This window comes from Chelonoidis abingdonii, chromosome 9, assembly GCF_003597395.2.
Source record: "Chelonoidis abingdonii isolate Lonesome George chromosome 9, CheloAbing_2.0, whole genome shotgun sequence".
Taxonomy (NCBI): Eukaryota; Metazoa; Chordata; order Testudines; family Testudinidae; genus Chelonoidis; species Chelonoidis abingdonii.
Window position 1 is genome coordinate 58,694,144 of NC_133777.1, and position 18,029 is coordinate 58,712,172.

Consider the following 18,029-nt stretch of genomic DNA (forward strand, 5'->3'; position numbering starts at 1 on the left):
TCTAGATTGTCAATAACTTATCCGTGTTAGGACAAATTTCCCCACCTTTAAAAATTGTGATAGTGAAAAATGAAAATCTTACTCAAAAGTAATGCTTTGAGGGGCAACAGTAAGGGTCGAGGGACAAAAAAGGTATGTTTTTCCAATCATGTTAGCTCTATCAAGAGTTGATCTACACAAAAATGTTATGGCATAATTATGTCGGTTGGAGGTGTGATTTTTATTTTTATTTTGCTAGAAGTTATACTAGTAACAGTTCTAGTGTAGACAGTTATACTGGAACAAAGGTGCCTTACACTGGTATAGCATGTTCCGGGTCCTGAAACAGAAATTATACTAGTATGAATTATTTTATACTGGTATAACTGCATCCACACATATTAGCCTACATCTTAACTTTTTAATCATGCTAAGGTATCTCAATCAAGCTAAAACAATAAAAAAAGCCACCCTTTTGCCCATCAAGACAGGGCATAAAGGACTAATTAACTAGGTCTTGCCTACACCTGAAACACTACAGTGGCACATTGCTGTAGTCTTTCAGTGTAAATATTACCTATGCCAACGGGAGGGGTGTTCCCATCAGCATAGGTAATCCACCTCTATGAGAGGCAGTAGGTTGACAGAAAAAAATCTTCTGTCTAGCACCGTCTACATAGGGCATTAGGTCAGCTTAAACACATCATTCAGAGGTGTGGATTTTCCACATCCCTGTGTGACACTGCTGGGTTGACTAAACTTTTTAGTGTAGACCAGACCTTACATGATGCTATTGGGTTCTGATTCAACATAGAGAGTTTACTTTTGATAAAAAAATGAATGGAAATATTTTAAAATACATCAAGACGTGCAGTTAGAGTACCCCACACATTTGCTATTACTACTTTACATTTGATGTTAGAACCTTACTTCCACAGTTTCATTTCCAATATTAGATCAGAGAAGTCCTAGCAAGAAATACAACAGGAAAGTTAGAACTAAGCTAGGAGACAGTCTGAAGATCCTGACCTAAAAAACAGGAGCAAGAAGAATGTAAAGGCTCACCCTAGAGTGCCAACATTCAGGAGCTCACACATGCCTCTCAGAGTAATGGGAGATCTTGATAACCATTTATGAACACCAATATGGATTCACAATCAGGCAAGTTAAGAATAGGAGTATATTAGGTTGAATTCACGTCATTGTGGATTTCATTTAAAACAGCATTACTTTATAAACTCAAAAACTGCTATAGTAATGACAAACATTTGAGATGTTCTATTTGTAATTGAAAGATAATACTAACATACTTCCAAAGTTTAGCTTTTTTTTTTTTTTTTTTTTTTTTTTAAGTTTACCATCTTTAACTGGATTCCTTCCTATAATCATGGTAAGTATTCAATGCTTACACATAAGAAATACCATATTTTATTAAATTTAGCTCTAAACCAATTATATAAGCTTAAAACCAAATTTCAGAAATGGCTAAAGAAAGTTCAAGATATGCAAATAATTGATTCAAGTCTGCAGAATTATATTAGTATTGTATTTACAAATCTAGCAGATCCCAGATGATCTGTTACTTTCTACAACGCAATCCAGAAGCACACTGTTGCCTAGTAATCTTTCAGAGTAAGGGGTTAAGACAGAAGGTTATTATTATTTATTCACTTTAGTAAGAGCAAGTTTTAGGAAGCTGTTAAGAACTTGAACAATATGAAACAGTCCTTAAAAGAATTTTAAAAATTCATGACTGTTTGTCCATTAAGCCCACAAATGCCCAGTTGTTACAGAAGAGCAAAAGGAATTATAGCTACACAAAGCACATAGCGGGTAACGATGATGGAAGAAAATGAGTGACAGAAGATTTCAGGAAGTTGCCTTATTGATGACAGTGACGGTTACTAAGCAGTAGTAGTTACAAGAGAAAAGATATTTTCCTATTAAGTACTACAGGTTACTTGTACATGGAAGAGGACAGGACAAGCAGGGAATGTTTGGAAGCTGGGAAAGGCACACATTTCCACTGTTAGACAAGTTCTCATAGCTTTAGATTTACTCGAAAAAACCCACTGAATACAAGTCCGTGACCGCATATTTTAATTAGTTGACTTGGCAAGATATTTCTTTACACAAACATACACAATCATATTTCTATTTTAAGAGTCGACCACATTATTAGCAACAGAAAAAAAACGTTAACAGGCATTGGACTTAGTTGTACTACAGCAATTCAACTGGTTTGGCAAGAAAACTGTCCAATTTTTAATCTAAACTTGTTAGTATACTGTTACAAAAATTCCAATTTTATTTTCACCCTTACATTTAGTATTCTTAGCTTCAGCTTTGATTTAAACGTGGACAGTTAGGTTAGCAACACTATGTAAGTCATGGTTTCAAAATGTAAGCATTACTATTTGAAAACCCAGGAATGTTTTAGCTTCAGTGATCTCCAAGACAAATACAGTATCAATGAATTCAGGAGTAAGAGTTACTTTTTTACAACAGAATGAAGAAAAAAAGTTTATTGAAGCCTTTGGTCAAGCCCTAATTTAAGGCTTCAACAAACTAGATGTTTTATTTCCAGGGAAGTAGGAAGATAGCTCTGGCAAATGATGGAAACATTAACTTTCACAAAATCAAGCTTTCATTTCAAATGAAAGTTTCTAGCCCACGTGTCTGCTAACAAAACCTTCTAAACACAAAGTATAGTGATGCAGTGCCATCCTGAATCTGTAGACAACTCATTGCTGCCACTCACAGCTTTGCTAAGCAGCAGAATGAAACAAGACTGATTGACACTGTTAGTGAGAACCTTGCATGTGGGAGTGAAACTATCAACAGTTAAGACAATTTCTGATGCTGCTTTGGACAGCTATGGGCAGAAGCAGACACTGGAGTTATTCACCAGAGAGGAACAGCAACTAATGGAGGTTGGGAAATGAGAGTAGCAGAGAGCTCTCCCATTTCTTCCCCCGCAATGCAGCCAGGAGATGCTGGGGTAATAGTGGACATTCTTCTGTTGACAACACCCAGGAAAGACAGAACTACACTTTAGCAACTAGAACGGATGCAGTCTCATTAGCCCTTCATTTTTCATCTCTTGCCAGTGGGCTTAGTCCACTATCTAGTAACTGTCAGGCAGATGTTTCAAGCCTCAATTTAGGGCTTGTCTACATGGGGAAATTAAAGAGTATGCAGTTATACTGCTGTAACTATAGTAAATTTCCCCATGTAGACAAGCCTTAAATAGCTCAGAACAGCAGTGGGGAGCAGAAAAAACTGGAGTTCAAATACTTAATCAAAGTGAAAATAAAATTCAAGCCAGTCCCAAATTACAGATATCACAAAGTCACTATACAATCTAGCTCAATATACACATTTGTAAATTTGGGCCAGAACAGTCCAGAACAAGAATTAGCATATGCACTGCAGATCAGGATTAAGACACATCGGTAGAGCTGTTTTGGAAAGCATTTGTGCAGCATCTGCCTGCATTATGTCTGGCTTGCCCTGTGCTGTTAGTCTTGTTTACATATCAGTTACCGTGTATACTGGTTCACAAGCCAAATTTTTTTTTAGTAAAAAAGGGAAGTACCAGAGAAGGGGGTCAGCTTATGAACAGGAACAGAGAGGGAGAGGTAGGACACAGCCCCTTTCCCCCAACAGAGGGAGCAAGGAGAGGCAGCAGAGCCAGAAGAGAAGAGGCAGGGCCAGAGTCTCAGCTTCTGGCCACGCTGCTGTCCCCCGCAGCTTCCGAAGCAGCTGCAGCTCCAGGACTGGCAGGCTGCAGCCGCGCTGCCTGGCCTGCTGGAACATGTTGCAGCCACATCACCTAGTCTGGCCCACTGGAACATGCTGCGGCCACGATGCCCAGCCTGTCAGTGCAGCTCCAGCCAAGCCAGAGACATCCTCCCCTGGCCCTCCCCAGATAAAGTGGGAAGGGATGGGATGGGGAGAATGTGGGGGTCCCAGGCTAGGGGTGGAGTCATGTGGGGAGTGGTCACAAGGGTTACTTCCCTGACCCCCAGCTTCTCCCCCCCTCCAAAACAATTCCCCACCAGTTGCTATCCCGGCCCATCAGGGTAAGCTGCTAGTGCGCCGAGACACTTTGTTTACTTAGATTTACCTCTGTGCCTGTGGATGCTTGAAGTAAACAAACCATCTCGGCCCACCAGCGGCTTATCCTGATGGCTTGGGAGCAAAAGTTTGCTGATCCCTGAATTACAGGGCTGGCTTATGAACGAGTCATAAAACTTTTTCATTTTTACTTATCCATCGGGGGGGGGGGGGGGTGTCATCAGCTTAGAAATGAACCGGCTTTTGATCAAGTACATACAGGAAGTTTCACCCTCTTAAAATTCTTGCCATTATCTCAATTATCCAACAAATGAGCCTTCAGGTTCACCGTTTTGTGAAAAGATCATCATTAACTGAGCTTTCTAAATAGAAAGTTACTACCAAAGCAGAAGATGTGTAAACTGAAGTGTAAAGAATATTCCCTTTTGAAAATACAGTACAGGTTTTCACTCAAGCACATAAAACCATGAATACATATATACAGGGAATAAGTTTAGCAACATACGTTGTATTTGTTGATCAGAAGACCTTCCCTGCTCTTCCTTAAAACTCACCCATACTAAGGAAAAAAAGGTTGGTTGTTTAACATGATAGTTGGACACATTTTAAGATCTTCATGTAGAGAAGAAATTGCAGTTTGTGTTAACTGGCTGAGGCACTGTAGGCTCCCCACAAGAAGTCTCAGCAGGTATCGCAGCATACCACTGTACCTGTGATGTCATCAGACCACTTCCTACAGTTTTGAGTCTGGATATTCTGTCCCCTCTCTTGATTGACTGACTGTTTGCCCCAATCCATCCCCATACCTCAGCCACCCACCACCTTCCATGCATATTTCTCTTTTTCCTTCCCTCTCTCTCCTCCTATTGCATTTACCACACATGCATACACCTCTACCTCGATATAACGCTGTCCTTGGGAGCCAAAAAATCTTAACGCGTTATAGGTGAAACCATGTTATATTGAACTTACTTTGATCCACCCGAGTGTGCAGCCCCTTCCCCTCCCAGAGCACTGCTTTACCACATTAGATCCAAATTCATGTTATATCGGGTGGCGTTATATCGAGGTAGCAGTGTATATTGTCTTTTTGTTTAGCTAATTCCTTAGCATTTTTAATAAATCATGGTATTAACATGACAATTGCAAGACATCAGTCTGCTAGTATGTTATATCCTATTCTGCTATCCTTTACCTGTCTTCTCTATTCAGACTGTACACCTGTCAGGAAAGGGACTGTCTACCACACTGCATACTGCATAGCACAATGGGGCCCTGTTCTCAGCTGGCTCCCAGGCACTACTATAAACAACAAGAGAGTCTGCTAGAAAGTCTACCAACATTTTTAGATCTAACAGCAAGGCAAATAATTTCTTTTTTTGAACCAGCAAATTATAACAGTCTATTACACTAAACAGCTTGTGATATGTGCTATGTTATTTTAACTTACTAACACACACACAAAAATTGTAAGCATTACCTTCCTCTCAGATTCCTAAGACAAGCTAGACAAAACATTTTGTGAGGAGGAAAAATAGTTCAGTGGTTTGAGCACTGGCCTGTTAAACCCAGGGTTGTGAGTTCAATCCTTGAGGGGGCCATTTAGGAATCTGGGGCAAAAGTCTGTCAGGGATGGTACCTGGTCCTGCTAGTGAAGGCAGGGGGCTAGACTTGATGACCTTTCAAGGTCCCTTCCAGTCCTATGAGATAGGCATATCTCCATTATTATTTTTCTGTAGCATCCAAAATAACAAAAAGAAATGAGTAGAGCAGGAAAAACAAACATTTGAAGCCCCCTATAAACAAATGAGGTCACATTCTCCTACAATACCCCACTAAAAGAGGATCAAGCTAACACAAACAAAATGACAGTTATGAGAAACAGATGCCAGAAATACCCAGGGCTTACTCTTTTAGAGATTAAAAAAAAATGTGCCCTCATTTTTGTCATTAAAGCCTGTGACTTCAATGCAAACGTCTCTTATAGACACACAGCAAACATAAACCTCATTCACTCAGGAGATTATTTTGGGGCTAATTTAAGAAGACCAAAACTTTAACCTCCCTGATAAGAGGTGGTTTTGGCATGCATGTCAGAGAGCCATTTAAAAATAACAGTACGTCTCCATCAGCTGAACTGCCCCCACAGTTTGAAGCAACTCCATTAGCAGAGCCTACGTCGATTCCCTCTTCCCCACCGTCACATTAACATCCACACAGGAAAGGCCTGACCACCACACATAACAAACAGGGCCGTTCACCCGAGACCCCTTTATCTGCCACCCATCGCACCAAGGGGGATCAGCAGCAGCCTCGGACTCACCTACACCTTAAGGTGGACAATACGCACCTCCCGCAGCGCCTCCTTCCTCTCCCCCACAGCCACGCTCCGGCCCCGCCCCCACATCCCCTCCCAGCGGGGGGACCCCAACCTACCTGGGACGTTAACGCCGAGGGAGGGGGCGCTAGGTGGTAACAGCCCCCAGCTAGGGGGAAGGGAGAAAAAGGAAGAGGCGCCGCCAGCCACCGGAAGGACCCAGCGCGGCACAGCTCGTTTTGGCCCGGCCCAGCAGGCCCCGGCTCCCTTCTCCGCTACGCCCTCACCCGGGGCCCTGCCGCCCCTCACACATAGCCCGCAACACGGCCTCTGCCCCGCTGGCCGAGTCCCCAGCCAAAGCCGCTCGGGGCCCGGCGAACGCGCAGCCTGGCCGGTTGGGTTTTGTCTGCTGCGCAGCCCCCTCTGCGGACCGCCGCTGCTGCCGAGCCCTCCCTCCCCAGGCGCGGCACGACACTTGGTGCTGCTTTACTGCAGCCTGCTGAGCGCAGCCGCTGCGCAGAGCGCCCCTCCTTCCGAGCGGCTCCTCCGCCTGGGCGGGGCGTAGGGCGGTGCGCGGCCTGTGCTGAGGAGCGCCATCTGTGGGGCGGAGGCGGGCATGGCAGCGGCGGCAATCGCACAGCTAGGGCCGCTGGGCTCAACCCACGCCTGGCTCGTGATGGAGAAGGTACAGACGGGGGCAAAGAGGTAAGCTATGCAGCTATGAGCCAGGCCCAAGCACATGATGCGATTGGTGCACATATAACCAGATCTTGTTAAATAATAAATGCTGGGATCTTTGTATTTGCTTTATGGTTTCTGAGCCTCTCAGGTGCACTCCCTTCATCTTTTCATATTTTTCTCTCTAACAAGGAGGGTTACAAACTTACTTCAAAATAGCTGAAGATCAGAAGATCAGTGATGAATGCACCTGCAATAAGGAGTCTGCAAGAGACTATGCTGCCCTTCTCTTCCTCCTCATGATGAAGGCTCTATGAAGGCTCAATCACCGGAAAGTTGTTTTTGGCTCTGGATTCAGCATTGTTCATTAACAGTTACAAAACTGTTCTCCCATCACACAATAAAATACAAATAAATAAAGATGTATTATAAAAAAGACAGAGAATGTTGCCAACTTAGTTTTTCTGGTGTCCTGAGTTTCATCCAGTTAAAGAGTCAAGAGGTTTGCCTCTATATGCTGGGTAGAGCTCCATTCAACTACCTATGAGATGGATCCTTGTCCCTCATGGATGATTGATGCTAGTGAACAATACCTGGGCTCTTTATTATAATAGAGCAATGGCTCCACTATGGTTAAGGTTAAGACCAGATTTCTGGTTAAAGCTTGATTGTTCTAAATGCTCTAAAATCTGTACAGAGTCTCAGATTGCCTTGGAATTTGGGTGCCTCCTGGGAGCCCAGTGTTTGACAAGTGATCCATATTTGTGGCTATTTGAACAAGGGTAAGATACACCCACCCCCCCAAACAAAATCAGCTTTTCTTACAGTGCTTATATTCTGCTGGCAACAAATTTTTCTCACAGACAGAAATCAATTCAGGATTGAGATTATCACACCAGGGCCTCAAAATCTTACAATTTACTCCTAATAGAGAGCATCCAACCAACTAACCCATTATGAGAAGTCAAATTACAAATGTTATTAGCCAAAGACTTTAGTCCTCCTGCTAAAAGTAGCACTTTTTGAAGTGCTTGGCAATGTCTCAAATGGATTATACTGAGCATGTGCACAGGGAGAGAGGCTAACTATCCAGAGAACTACTTCAACATCACAGGATTATATGGTTTTTATGGAATTTAATAGTAATTGAGTCTAAGCATCATCTCAGATGCTGTGACTTAATCTAATGCAGGACTCTGAAATAAACAGAAGGGGCATCTTGCTCAAAGATGCTTCTGTAAAGGGAGATTTTTATCTGGGGGAAATGTAATCTGATTACAACAGAATATTCAGAAGGTGCTGAAGCTATTTTTTTAAATAATAAATTATACATACAAATACTAATTGGGAAGAAAGAGTTGGTTGGGAACAGGGAGAGAGGTGCAGCAAGTGGAGGGACAATTATACAGGGGATAAATGGAGATGGGTGGCTAGGAGAGGGTTGGGGGTCAGGTGATGGAAGGGATGGGGTGGGGGCTAGGGAGAGTGAGAGGGGAGGGGCAGTGGGATATATGGGTGAATGACAAAAGGAATAGGGTAGAGTAGAGGTAGGGACATCTGGCAGCCCTACATTTTCTTCCTGCATGTGTGCTATGATCTGTGGGCTCCCAGACCATCTACAGGGGCTATGATTCCCCAACTGCTCCTACTCAGGTGATCTGGAAGTCTTGCCTTTCTCCCTACCCCCTTTGTGGCCTAGGATCTAGAAATCCCTCCTCCTCCTCTCTCCCTGCGGTGCCATCTGAGCCCCACTCCCTGCTCCCATGTTAGTGTCAGGATCTAAGGGTCCCTGCCATCTATGGCAGTCTGACTCCCGGCATCAGCATCCCATTTTCACTTTGGACTGTTACGTGGGGCTGGTGACATTTCCCCCCCTGCCCTTCTTCTCCTTATCTTCTTGGGGTGGTTAGATGACTTGTCCCCATTTGGAGGCATCTGCAACAGCAAATCTCAGAGCCAGCAGGCCAGAGCGGGGAACCAGGCCCAGCCCCACAGGACAGAAGCTGCCACTGTGGGGTGAGTGCAGGGTAGGCTCCCTCTCACACCCCAAAGACTTCCCCTTCACACGGGACAGGGATAGAGACAACGACCCACACACATATAGTAGAGACCAGTTTCACTCAGCCCCCAACAGAATATTTTCATCAGATGCCTATGCCGAGGGGTGAGTGCCCTGGGCACAATGGGCCTCTGCTTTAATCCACCACTGAGTAGAGCACAGCATGCAGGGCAGGGGTGAGGAGAGGTAGGAGGTAAGTAAGTGGGGAAAGAAAGAGAAGATGGAGAGAGAGGAAGGGTAGGGGGAAAGTATGAGGTGGGAAGTGGAAAGGGAGGGTGTGTGGGGAAGAGAAAGAGCATGGGGAAAGTGTAAGGTGAAGAGGGGAAAGGAGAGAGCAGGTGTGGGGAATGGCATGGTTCCCACACTATATACAATTTAGCATTTCAGTACTGGTGTGGAGCTTAAAATAGGCATGCTCAGAGCATGCTCCAAGAACACACTGCTGAGACGACTGAGGAGCTGATAATGTGTATGCTTAATACCTATCAGAAATTCTCCAGCTCTTGAGTGGGGTTGGAGGGCTTGGCTACACTGGAGAGTTGCAGCGCTGGTGACGGGGTTACGGCACTGCAACTCATTCTGTGTACACACTTGGAAAGCCCAGCCAGCGCTGCAACTTCCTGGCTGCAGCGCTGGCTGTACACCTGGTCTGCTTGGGGTGTAGCGATTCCAGTGCTGGTGATGCAGCGCTGGTCATCAGGTGTGGACACCAAAAGCGCTGTAATTGGCCTCCAGGGTATTAGGAGGTATCCCAGCATATCTTTTTGGCCACTCTGCTCATCGTTTCACACTCCACTGCCCTGGGCTCACGTGACCCGCCCTTTAAATGCCCCAGGAATTTTAAAAATCTCCTTCCTGTTTGCTCAGCCAGGTGTGGAGTGCTCCCAGCGCTGCACATTTCCAAGTGTAGCCATACCCAGAAACACGCACTGACTTAAATAGTTCACATATTTCATAGCTATTGTGTCAGGCTCTTTATTTCTCTTCAGTGTATTCTCTTTCAGTTGAGAACATTTCAGTTAGATGAATGGGGCATTTAACATCTCTCTGAGCCTGCTGTGATGATGATGATGTGTTCTAGGTGTCAACTAACAGCTAAATGAGCTGAGGAGGATGAGCTGGAAATATTAGTGGGGGGCAGTTAGGATACATGTTGCTGGGAATAGTGGTGCAGGAGGTAGAGAATGACCAACCCACAGCAGTCTTCTCTCACACACTTAAAAAGGTAGTGTAACCACCATGTTATAGAACTGTCTAGATTTGGGACACACGCTATCTATGATTTCTCTTTCACTGGCCCTGTTAGCAACTACACATTGCAACCATTTCAAAGTATGACCATTATTTCTAGTCCACTATACAAAACTGCATAGGAGTGGGGAGGAGCGCTTAGGAATTACATAGCAACCAAATGGCCTAGCGGAAAGACTAAAAATTGGGTCTATTTCTAGCTCTGCCACTGGCTTGCTGAGTGACCTTGGGCAAGTCACTTAATTGCTCTGTGCCTCAGTTTCCCATCTGTAAAATAGGGTAGTGATGTAAAGTTCTCCAAGATCTACTGACATAAAGTGCTGTATAAAAGTGTTTTTGATTATTGCCTAGGCACAGCAGTATAGCAACTACAAACCTAGGTGAAAACTACAACTGCCTAAACAGCCACTATCTATCAGTAAACATTTCTCTGTTTCTGCAGTTAAGAAATTAAATGCCAAAAATTTCATTAATGTATAGTTAAGGTTGCCCAGTGATAGCTTCTCCCTTTCAGAATGTCAAGTTCAGCAAAACTCAAACTTCTGAAAACTAGGAAATACAGAGTTAAGGTAAATGCCTACACAACCTTAACTCCACCCTGTATGGGTGATGCCCCAAAGCACCCATAAACACCCCAAAACACACTTAGACTCTGCTTTTTAACTGTAATGGACAGGCACTATCTGCACTTGCCCTATTCTCAAATACTGAGGCTACGTCTCTACTACGGACCTGTACTGTCGTGGTACAGTTGTGCTGCTGTAAGATCTCCAGTGTAGCTGTTCTTTACCAGCGGGAGAGAGCTGTGCTGCCGGCATAACTAAACCACCCCCAACAAGTGGCATTACCTATGTTGCCAGGAGAACCTATCCCGCAGACACAGCGCTGTCCGCACCAGAACTTTTGTCAATTAAACTTCTGTCAGTCAGGGATGTGTTTTTTCACACCCCTGACAACAGTTTTACTGACAAAAGTGCTAGTGTAGACAAAGCCTGAATCTACTCCCCATACAGAGTACACTTGCAAAATTTAACAACCACTTCAAACCCTTTTACAACCCATTTATACTTGCACATGGTATACCAGTTAAACCTATATTTTCCCCTTTCATCATTAAATGCACTGTCTGCTCTCATATCCCACCTCACTGCTAACAATACCAGACACCAGTGCCCTGCTGCTGACACAACTTACACAGTTCTGTATTGAAATGTGTGGACTGAAAACTCAACCTACCCATGCGTCACTTTCCTTTGATAACACACAGGGAGAGGGGAGACTTATTTGCAGAACTCCTCACATCACAATCATAGCTTTGATGCTCCTCAAACTAAAACTGACCCCCAGATCTCCTTATATCACAAACACTCCTTTACCAATCTACTCCACCTACTGCCTCCACCATCCAGGACTCACTACACCTAAAGCATGGACAGTAACTTGAGTACATGCAAATAATTTCCAGTGGCACTTACCATCTCCACGAAAACTGGGTTAAAATTGTGTGGGCATTTACCTTACTTCTGTACTTCCCAGTATCCAGAAGTTTGAGTTTTGCTCAATCTGACATTCTGGAAGGGCAAAAGTTATCATTGGGCAAGCTTAACTCTACATTAAGTTTGTCATTTAATTGGCTGTGATTGTTAATGCCTCCCTCTGAGAGGGCTTTCTACTGGCAATGCTCAGATGTGCCAGCTCTCACCCAAAAATAACACTTGATAGAAATTACTTTGTCCATTATTGAACCACTAATTTTTTTTTTCCCCAGGGAAATTGAAAGTCTGAGGGGGCATTGTCAAAAAGGTTGTAGAAAAAAAAATTAAATTGTTCACAATGTTTTAAATATTTTTAGAATTCAAAAACATTTTTCATTAACTTTATTTATAGCCTTTGACAGTATTAAAGAATGATGCTATTCTGACAGAGACGTAGCAGGGATGCCCATCTTTTCTAGTCACATAATTAAGAAGATGTAGTGAGAGTGATAGTTACTTTTATTCTTTATTATGTGCTCACATAGAAGAAACTAACATGAGAGAGAGAGTAGTATTTGTGAGCAAACAAAGTTCATATTTTCATTTTAAAAAAAAATCAAAACCAAACATTCCACCAAGCACATTGCTCATAGAAAAATATAGCCGTATACTTTTTCAATGCTGGTAAAATAACTGGAAGAAAATGTGATAGTATTTTTATTTTGAGGGTGTTTTTTGTTTGTGTATTTTTCCATGATGAATCACAGATAAATAAAACAGTTAGATTTCAAACAAACAAACTACCTGTTTCTATTCCATGATCTAATTTCAGATCAGGAGAGTACATGCTATTTCCTAGCAAATATGCATAGCTTTAATAATCAAATGGAGAATATTAATTTCTGATTTATAAATAATTTATGGTTCTTCTCCTTGCTATCTTATAGGTGAATTAGTTTCTGCTTTAGCGCCAATATAATTTTTATAAAGTTCTCTTATTTTTATATTATACATTACTTCAACAATATATCAACAGGAAAACTCCACAGTGGAGTGGAAGATGGTGTTTCCCTTTTACAGAAACCAAATGGATTATTAGTGATCCTTAATTTTAAAATTTATCTGTATCTATATTATGCTTCATGCTTTGCATTCAGAAGAGAGAGAGCAGCAAACAAACTTTGCATATAATTAGAAATAAGGGCTGTCAAGCAATTAAAAAAATAATTGCCATTAATTGCACAATTAAAAAATAATCTCATGATTAATTGCACTGTTAAACAATAGAATACCATTTATTTAAATATTTTGGATGTTTTCTACATTTTAAAATATATTGATTTCAATTACAACACAGAATACATAATGTACAGTTCTCACTTTATATTTTTGATTACAAGTATTTGCCCTGTAAAAAACCAAAAAACAGTATTTTTCAATTCACCTAATACAAGTACTGTAGTGAAATCTCTTTATCATGAAAGGTGAACCTACAAATGTAGAATTGTGTAAACAAAAAACCCAAACCAAACCAACCAGACTGATGCATGTTCATTTTCATTATCTGAGTCAGATGCCACCAGCAGAAAGCTGAATTTTCTTTTTGCTCCACACTTTGTCCCTCTCAGATTTTGGAAGGCACTTCAGATTCTTAAACCTTGGGTCAAGTGCTGTAGCTATCTTTAGAAATCTCACACTGGTACCTTCTTTGCATTTTGTCATATCTGCAGTGAAAGTGTTCTTAAAATGAAGACTATGTGCTAGGTCATCATCTGAGACTGCCAGAACATGAAACATATGGCAGAATGTGGGTAAAACAGAGCACAGGACATACAATTCTTCCCCAAGGATTTCAGTCACAAATTTAATTAATGCATTTTTTTTTTTAAACAAGCTTCATCAACATGGAAGCATGTCCTCTGAAATGGTGGCTGAAGTATGAAGGGGCATACAAATATTCAGCATATCTGGCACGTAAATACCTTGCAATGCCAGCTACGAAAGTGCCATGCAAATAGCTGTTCTCACTTTCTGGTGACATTGTAAATAAGAGGGCAGCATTATCTCCTGTAAATGTAAACAAACCCGTTTGTCTTAGCGATTGGCTGAAAAAGAAGCAGGACTGAGTGGACTTTTAGGCTCTGAAGTTTTACATTGTTTTGTTTTTGAGTGCAGGTATGTAACAAAAAAAACACTCCATTTGGAAGTTGCATTTTCACAACAAAGATTGCACTACAGTACTTGTATGAGGTTAATTGAAAAATACTATCTATTTTATCATTTTTAAAGTGCAATTAATAAAAAATATACACACCGATTTCAATTACAACACAGCATACAACATATATGAACATGTATTTGCTATTTTGGATAGGTTTTCTACATTTCAACTGGTACTCTATCATTTAATAGTGTGATTAAAGCTGTAATTAATGTTTTTAATTGCAATTATTTTTTTTCCATTAATTGCATGAGTTAGCTATGATTAATTGACAGCCCTGTTAGAAACAAAGGAGTGGAATAGACTTTCAGGTCATCCAGTCCAGTTCCCGGCTATCATATGTAACTTCATCATATAAGACAGTTAGCAAATTTAGGAAGCTCCATCTGAAAACTAGTTAAGTAGTTTGCCCATGCTACTCCTATTGGAAAGCTGTTTCAGAACCTCACTCTGATAGTTAGAAACTTTTTCTATTTTCAACCTAAATTTATTCATGGCCAATTTATACACATTTGTTCTTGGGCCAACATTGTCCTTTAGATTAAATAGTTCTTCTCCCTCCCTGATGTTTACCCCCTGATGTATTTGTATACACCAGGGGTCGGCAACCTTTCAGGAGTGGTCTGCCAAGTCTTCATTTATTTACTCTTAATTTAAGGTTTTGCGTGCCAACAATACATTTGAACATTTTTAGACAGGCTCTTTCTATAAGTTTATAATATATAACTAAACTATTGTTGTATGTAACGTAAATAAGGTTTTTAAAACGTTTAAGAAGCTTCATTTAAAATTAAATTAAAATGCAGAGCCCCCTGGACCAGTGGCCAGGATCTGGGCAGTGTAAGTGCCACTGAAAATCAGCTCGAGTGCTGCCTTTGGCATGCGTGCCATAGGTTGCCTACCCCTGGTATAGACCAATTATATCCCCTCTTCATCCTTCAGCTGAAGAAGTCAAGCATTTCCTCCCACAAAACAGGTTGACTTGGAATAGAAGCTAAAGCAATTGGAAAAACTGCACCTCATTTTTGCCTGTTAAGATAAGGTTCCTGGTAGCAGAGAAAGACTTGAAAACATCAACGGCTCAAAAAACAGAAGGCAAATACAAAGAATCCCCCGCTCATTATTTTAAATTCTCATGATTTCTAAGCCACTCATTATTCTGGGAGCTGGACGTGACTCAAGGTTTTTGAGAGCTTGGGGCTGGCGACCCTGGAGTACCTTTCCGGATAATAACGTTTTCCTTAGGCTAATACAGTTTCTTTAGGACAATGCGACTCTACCATTGTGGCCTAGCAGCTCCCAAACCTCAGAGGCCCCGGAGATGCCAGGGAGCCCAGGCCTGGCTGATCAGAGGCTCTGCATAGTGATTCCTGGGCCTCAGTGGGTGCCCATGACAGCACCCTGGGCGCCAAGCAGGGAGCCTTGCAAAGAATATATCACAGCGCCCAGAGGTCTCCTCTGACAAGCTCTCGCGGCTGCAACTGGAGACAACGAGAGTCTCCTCGGTCCTGCCCATGGCCAGCCCCACCTTCACCTCCTCCCCACAGAGCACCCCCTTCTCCCAGCCCCCGGGCGGAGACCAGAGCCCCCCGGACACGCCCACTGGCGCAGGGCGGGCAGGCTGTGCTGCGAGGCTCCAGGTAAACCTCGGAGAACAGGAGAACAACCGAGCAACGCGCATGTCCGCTTCAGCCGCGTCCCGTGCTGCCGCCATCCGGGTACTGACGGAGGGAGGGAGGGAGGAAGCGGCTGAGGGGGTTTCATTGTGCGTGCAGCTGCCGCGCTCACTCGCCCTAAAATGGCCGCCACTGCCGCCGTCTCGTCTCCCGCTGCTGCCCAGTCTGCGGGGCCAGCCCAGATGGAGAGCAAGAAGATCACCGATTTGCGGGTCATCGATCTCAAGTCGGAGCTGAAGCGCCGCAACCTGGACATCACCGGGGTGAAGACCGTGCTCATCTCCCGGCTCAAGCAGGTGAGAGGCCAGCGTAGGCCGCGCGGCCAGGCCGGGCCGTACTTTGCTCTCTGGATTCGGGAGCGTGCTGGGCGGCCCGGCTCTGAGCTCCGGCGGCGGGCGAACCGCTGCTAGGCGGCCCGGCTCTGAGCTCCGGCGGCGGGCGAACCGCTGCTATTCATGGCGCTGCTCGCGGAGGGGCTTCGCCCACGAGGGCCGCCGCGCACTCCCTGAGGGGCTCACCTGGCCGCGCGGCCTGGGAGTCCGCCGCACGAGTGTTTTAAATGCTTGCGGTTGGGCGTGGAGGCTGGGCGTGGTGTCCGGGCCGCAGGTGCCCTGGGCTGGTGCCATCGGCCTGGGCTGAGCAGAAATCTGCATTTGGACATCGCCACAGCTGTTTTCATCTGCCGGGTCCCTTCCGAGGTAGGGGTAGCGGCTCCTGGGAGCCCCGTACTGCGGGATTGAGCCCAGCACACACAAGCAGGCGCCTCTCCGGCGCTGGGCTTCCGCTGTAAAACAGCCTGGCCCTAACCCCGGTTTTGCCATTGCTCAGAGTTGGCATAGATGGGTGACGCTATTTGCGTTGCTTTGTAAGCTCGGTGGTTCTGTTGCCCTGCACCCTGCTCTGTTGGGTCTGTGCGGGGCCTATTTACAGGAGAAGGCCGTCTGCTTTCTTCTTCCTTCTGACATCGACTGAGCATCTCAAGGTATGGCTGCCGCGAAGTGACGTGCGGCGGGTTGCCGGCCTGTGCAAATGCAGGAATGCTCTTATAAGAGTATTTTCCTAGGGCTTTGACCTGGCCTAAGTCGTGTTGTCTTTACATTTAAATTGCCCTGTACCATTACCTTTTGTGTGAGTAGTATGTTGGTCTGTGTTACATTTTGTAAAAAAGTTACAATTATCACTTAGGCTGCTGCCTTTACCTAGATTATTTTCCTCTTCTCCTCAAGTCTTAAACGTACTATCTAATCTGAATCCCTTAAGCAATACTTTGTATTTAGGAAGAACAAGAAATTAGGTTTTTTGTATGTAAATTATCAACTTATAGTTAAAATTCATAACACAATATTTATTATGTCTTATTTAGGCTATTGAAGAAGAAGGAGGAGATCCAGATAATATTGAAATAACTGTTTCAGCTGATACACCTATCAAGAAGCCAACAAAAGGCAAAGGTTAAAACCCATTAATGCAAATTATACTGTGAAAAATCTATTTACTTAAGATTTTTATAAGTTTAATTATCAAATTAAAAATGTCTTCACCTGTTGTGAATACTGAGAAATAGTCCTTGTGGATATCTGCCCAAATTATGAGGCATTGTCCTTGATACAATTTTGCCCACTTATCTATAAATTTAGTCAAATAGGGTCTCTCTCCCCCCTCCTCACAAAAAACAAACTTGGGGATTGTGTGTGGTACTGACTACTCTCACATATTTACAGGTATCAGCTACTTACTGTGTTTTTTCTGGAAATGCTCAACCTTTATTTAAGATTGTCTTCCAACTTGAGAAAAGAAATAGTGTCATGTGATGGTGGTGATTGTACACCAAAAATAGTAGTGGCCAGTCTAAAACTGAATTGCATGTCAATCTTAAACTGAAATATTCTTGCATAAAGAATTTTTGAATAAGTCTTATCTGTACTGCTTGGGATAAATGCAAAAAGAAACAATATAGACTAATGACTTGGTTTTGCTTCTAATAGTTTCACTTTCTCATATGAAATTACTGCATTGTTAAGGAGGAAACAAAATTGTATGGAAGCTTGAAAATTTAGAAACCTTTCTGCTGATCTTGTTACCCAGGTTGTGTATTTAGCAAAAAGTAAACTGAGACCTGAGTTGTTACTCCTGCAGTTACCATTGGTGTTTACCTCCTTTCTTCCTCAGCCCTCTAAATCATGAATGATATACATATCACTATATTGAATTAGCCTCTGACAAGGTCCCTCTTGGATAGTCTAGATCTGCACCCTGTTGCCCTGCCTTCTGAGACTATTACTGTGTGGGGCAA

The 18,029-nt window shown here is 43.2% G+C and overlaps 2 protein-coding genes across 5 annotated transcripts in view; one reads left to right on the forward strand and one right to left on the reverse strand.

Moving 5' to 3' along the window:
* RNF111 (ring finger protein 111) overlaps nt 1-6,856 on the reverse strand; it is a 91,906-nt gene extending 85,050 nt beyond the window's left edge. For 3 of the 4 annotated variants that reach the window (XM_075069583.1, XM_032783614.2, XM_032783609.2), the window contains exon 1: nt 6,496-6,841. The gene's annotated coding sequence lies outside the window, so the exon portion shown is untranslated. Of the gene's footprint in view, nt 1-6,495 lie in introns of all 4 variants that reach the window. The other variant, XM_032783611.2, reaches the window with a different exon arrangement.
* Nucleotides 6,857-15,798: 8,942 nt separating this feature from the next.
* Nucleotides 15,799-18,029, forward strand: part of SLTM (SAFB like transcription modulator) — a 28,438-nt gene continuing 26,207 nt past the window's right edge. Inside the window, exons 1-2 of the mRNA XM_032783608.2 lie at nt 15,799-16,032; nt 17,100-17,187. Coding sequence (XP_032639499.1) covers nt 15,859-16,032; nt 17,100-17,187 — 262 coding nt within the window. The 5' untranslated portion in view covers nt 15,799-15,858. The remainder of the gene's footprint in view (nt 16,033-17,099; nt 17,188-18,029) is intronic.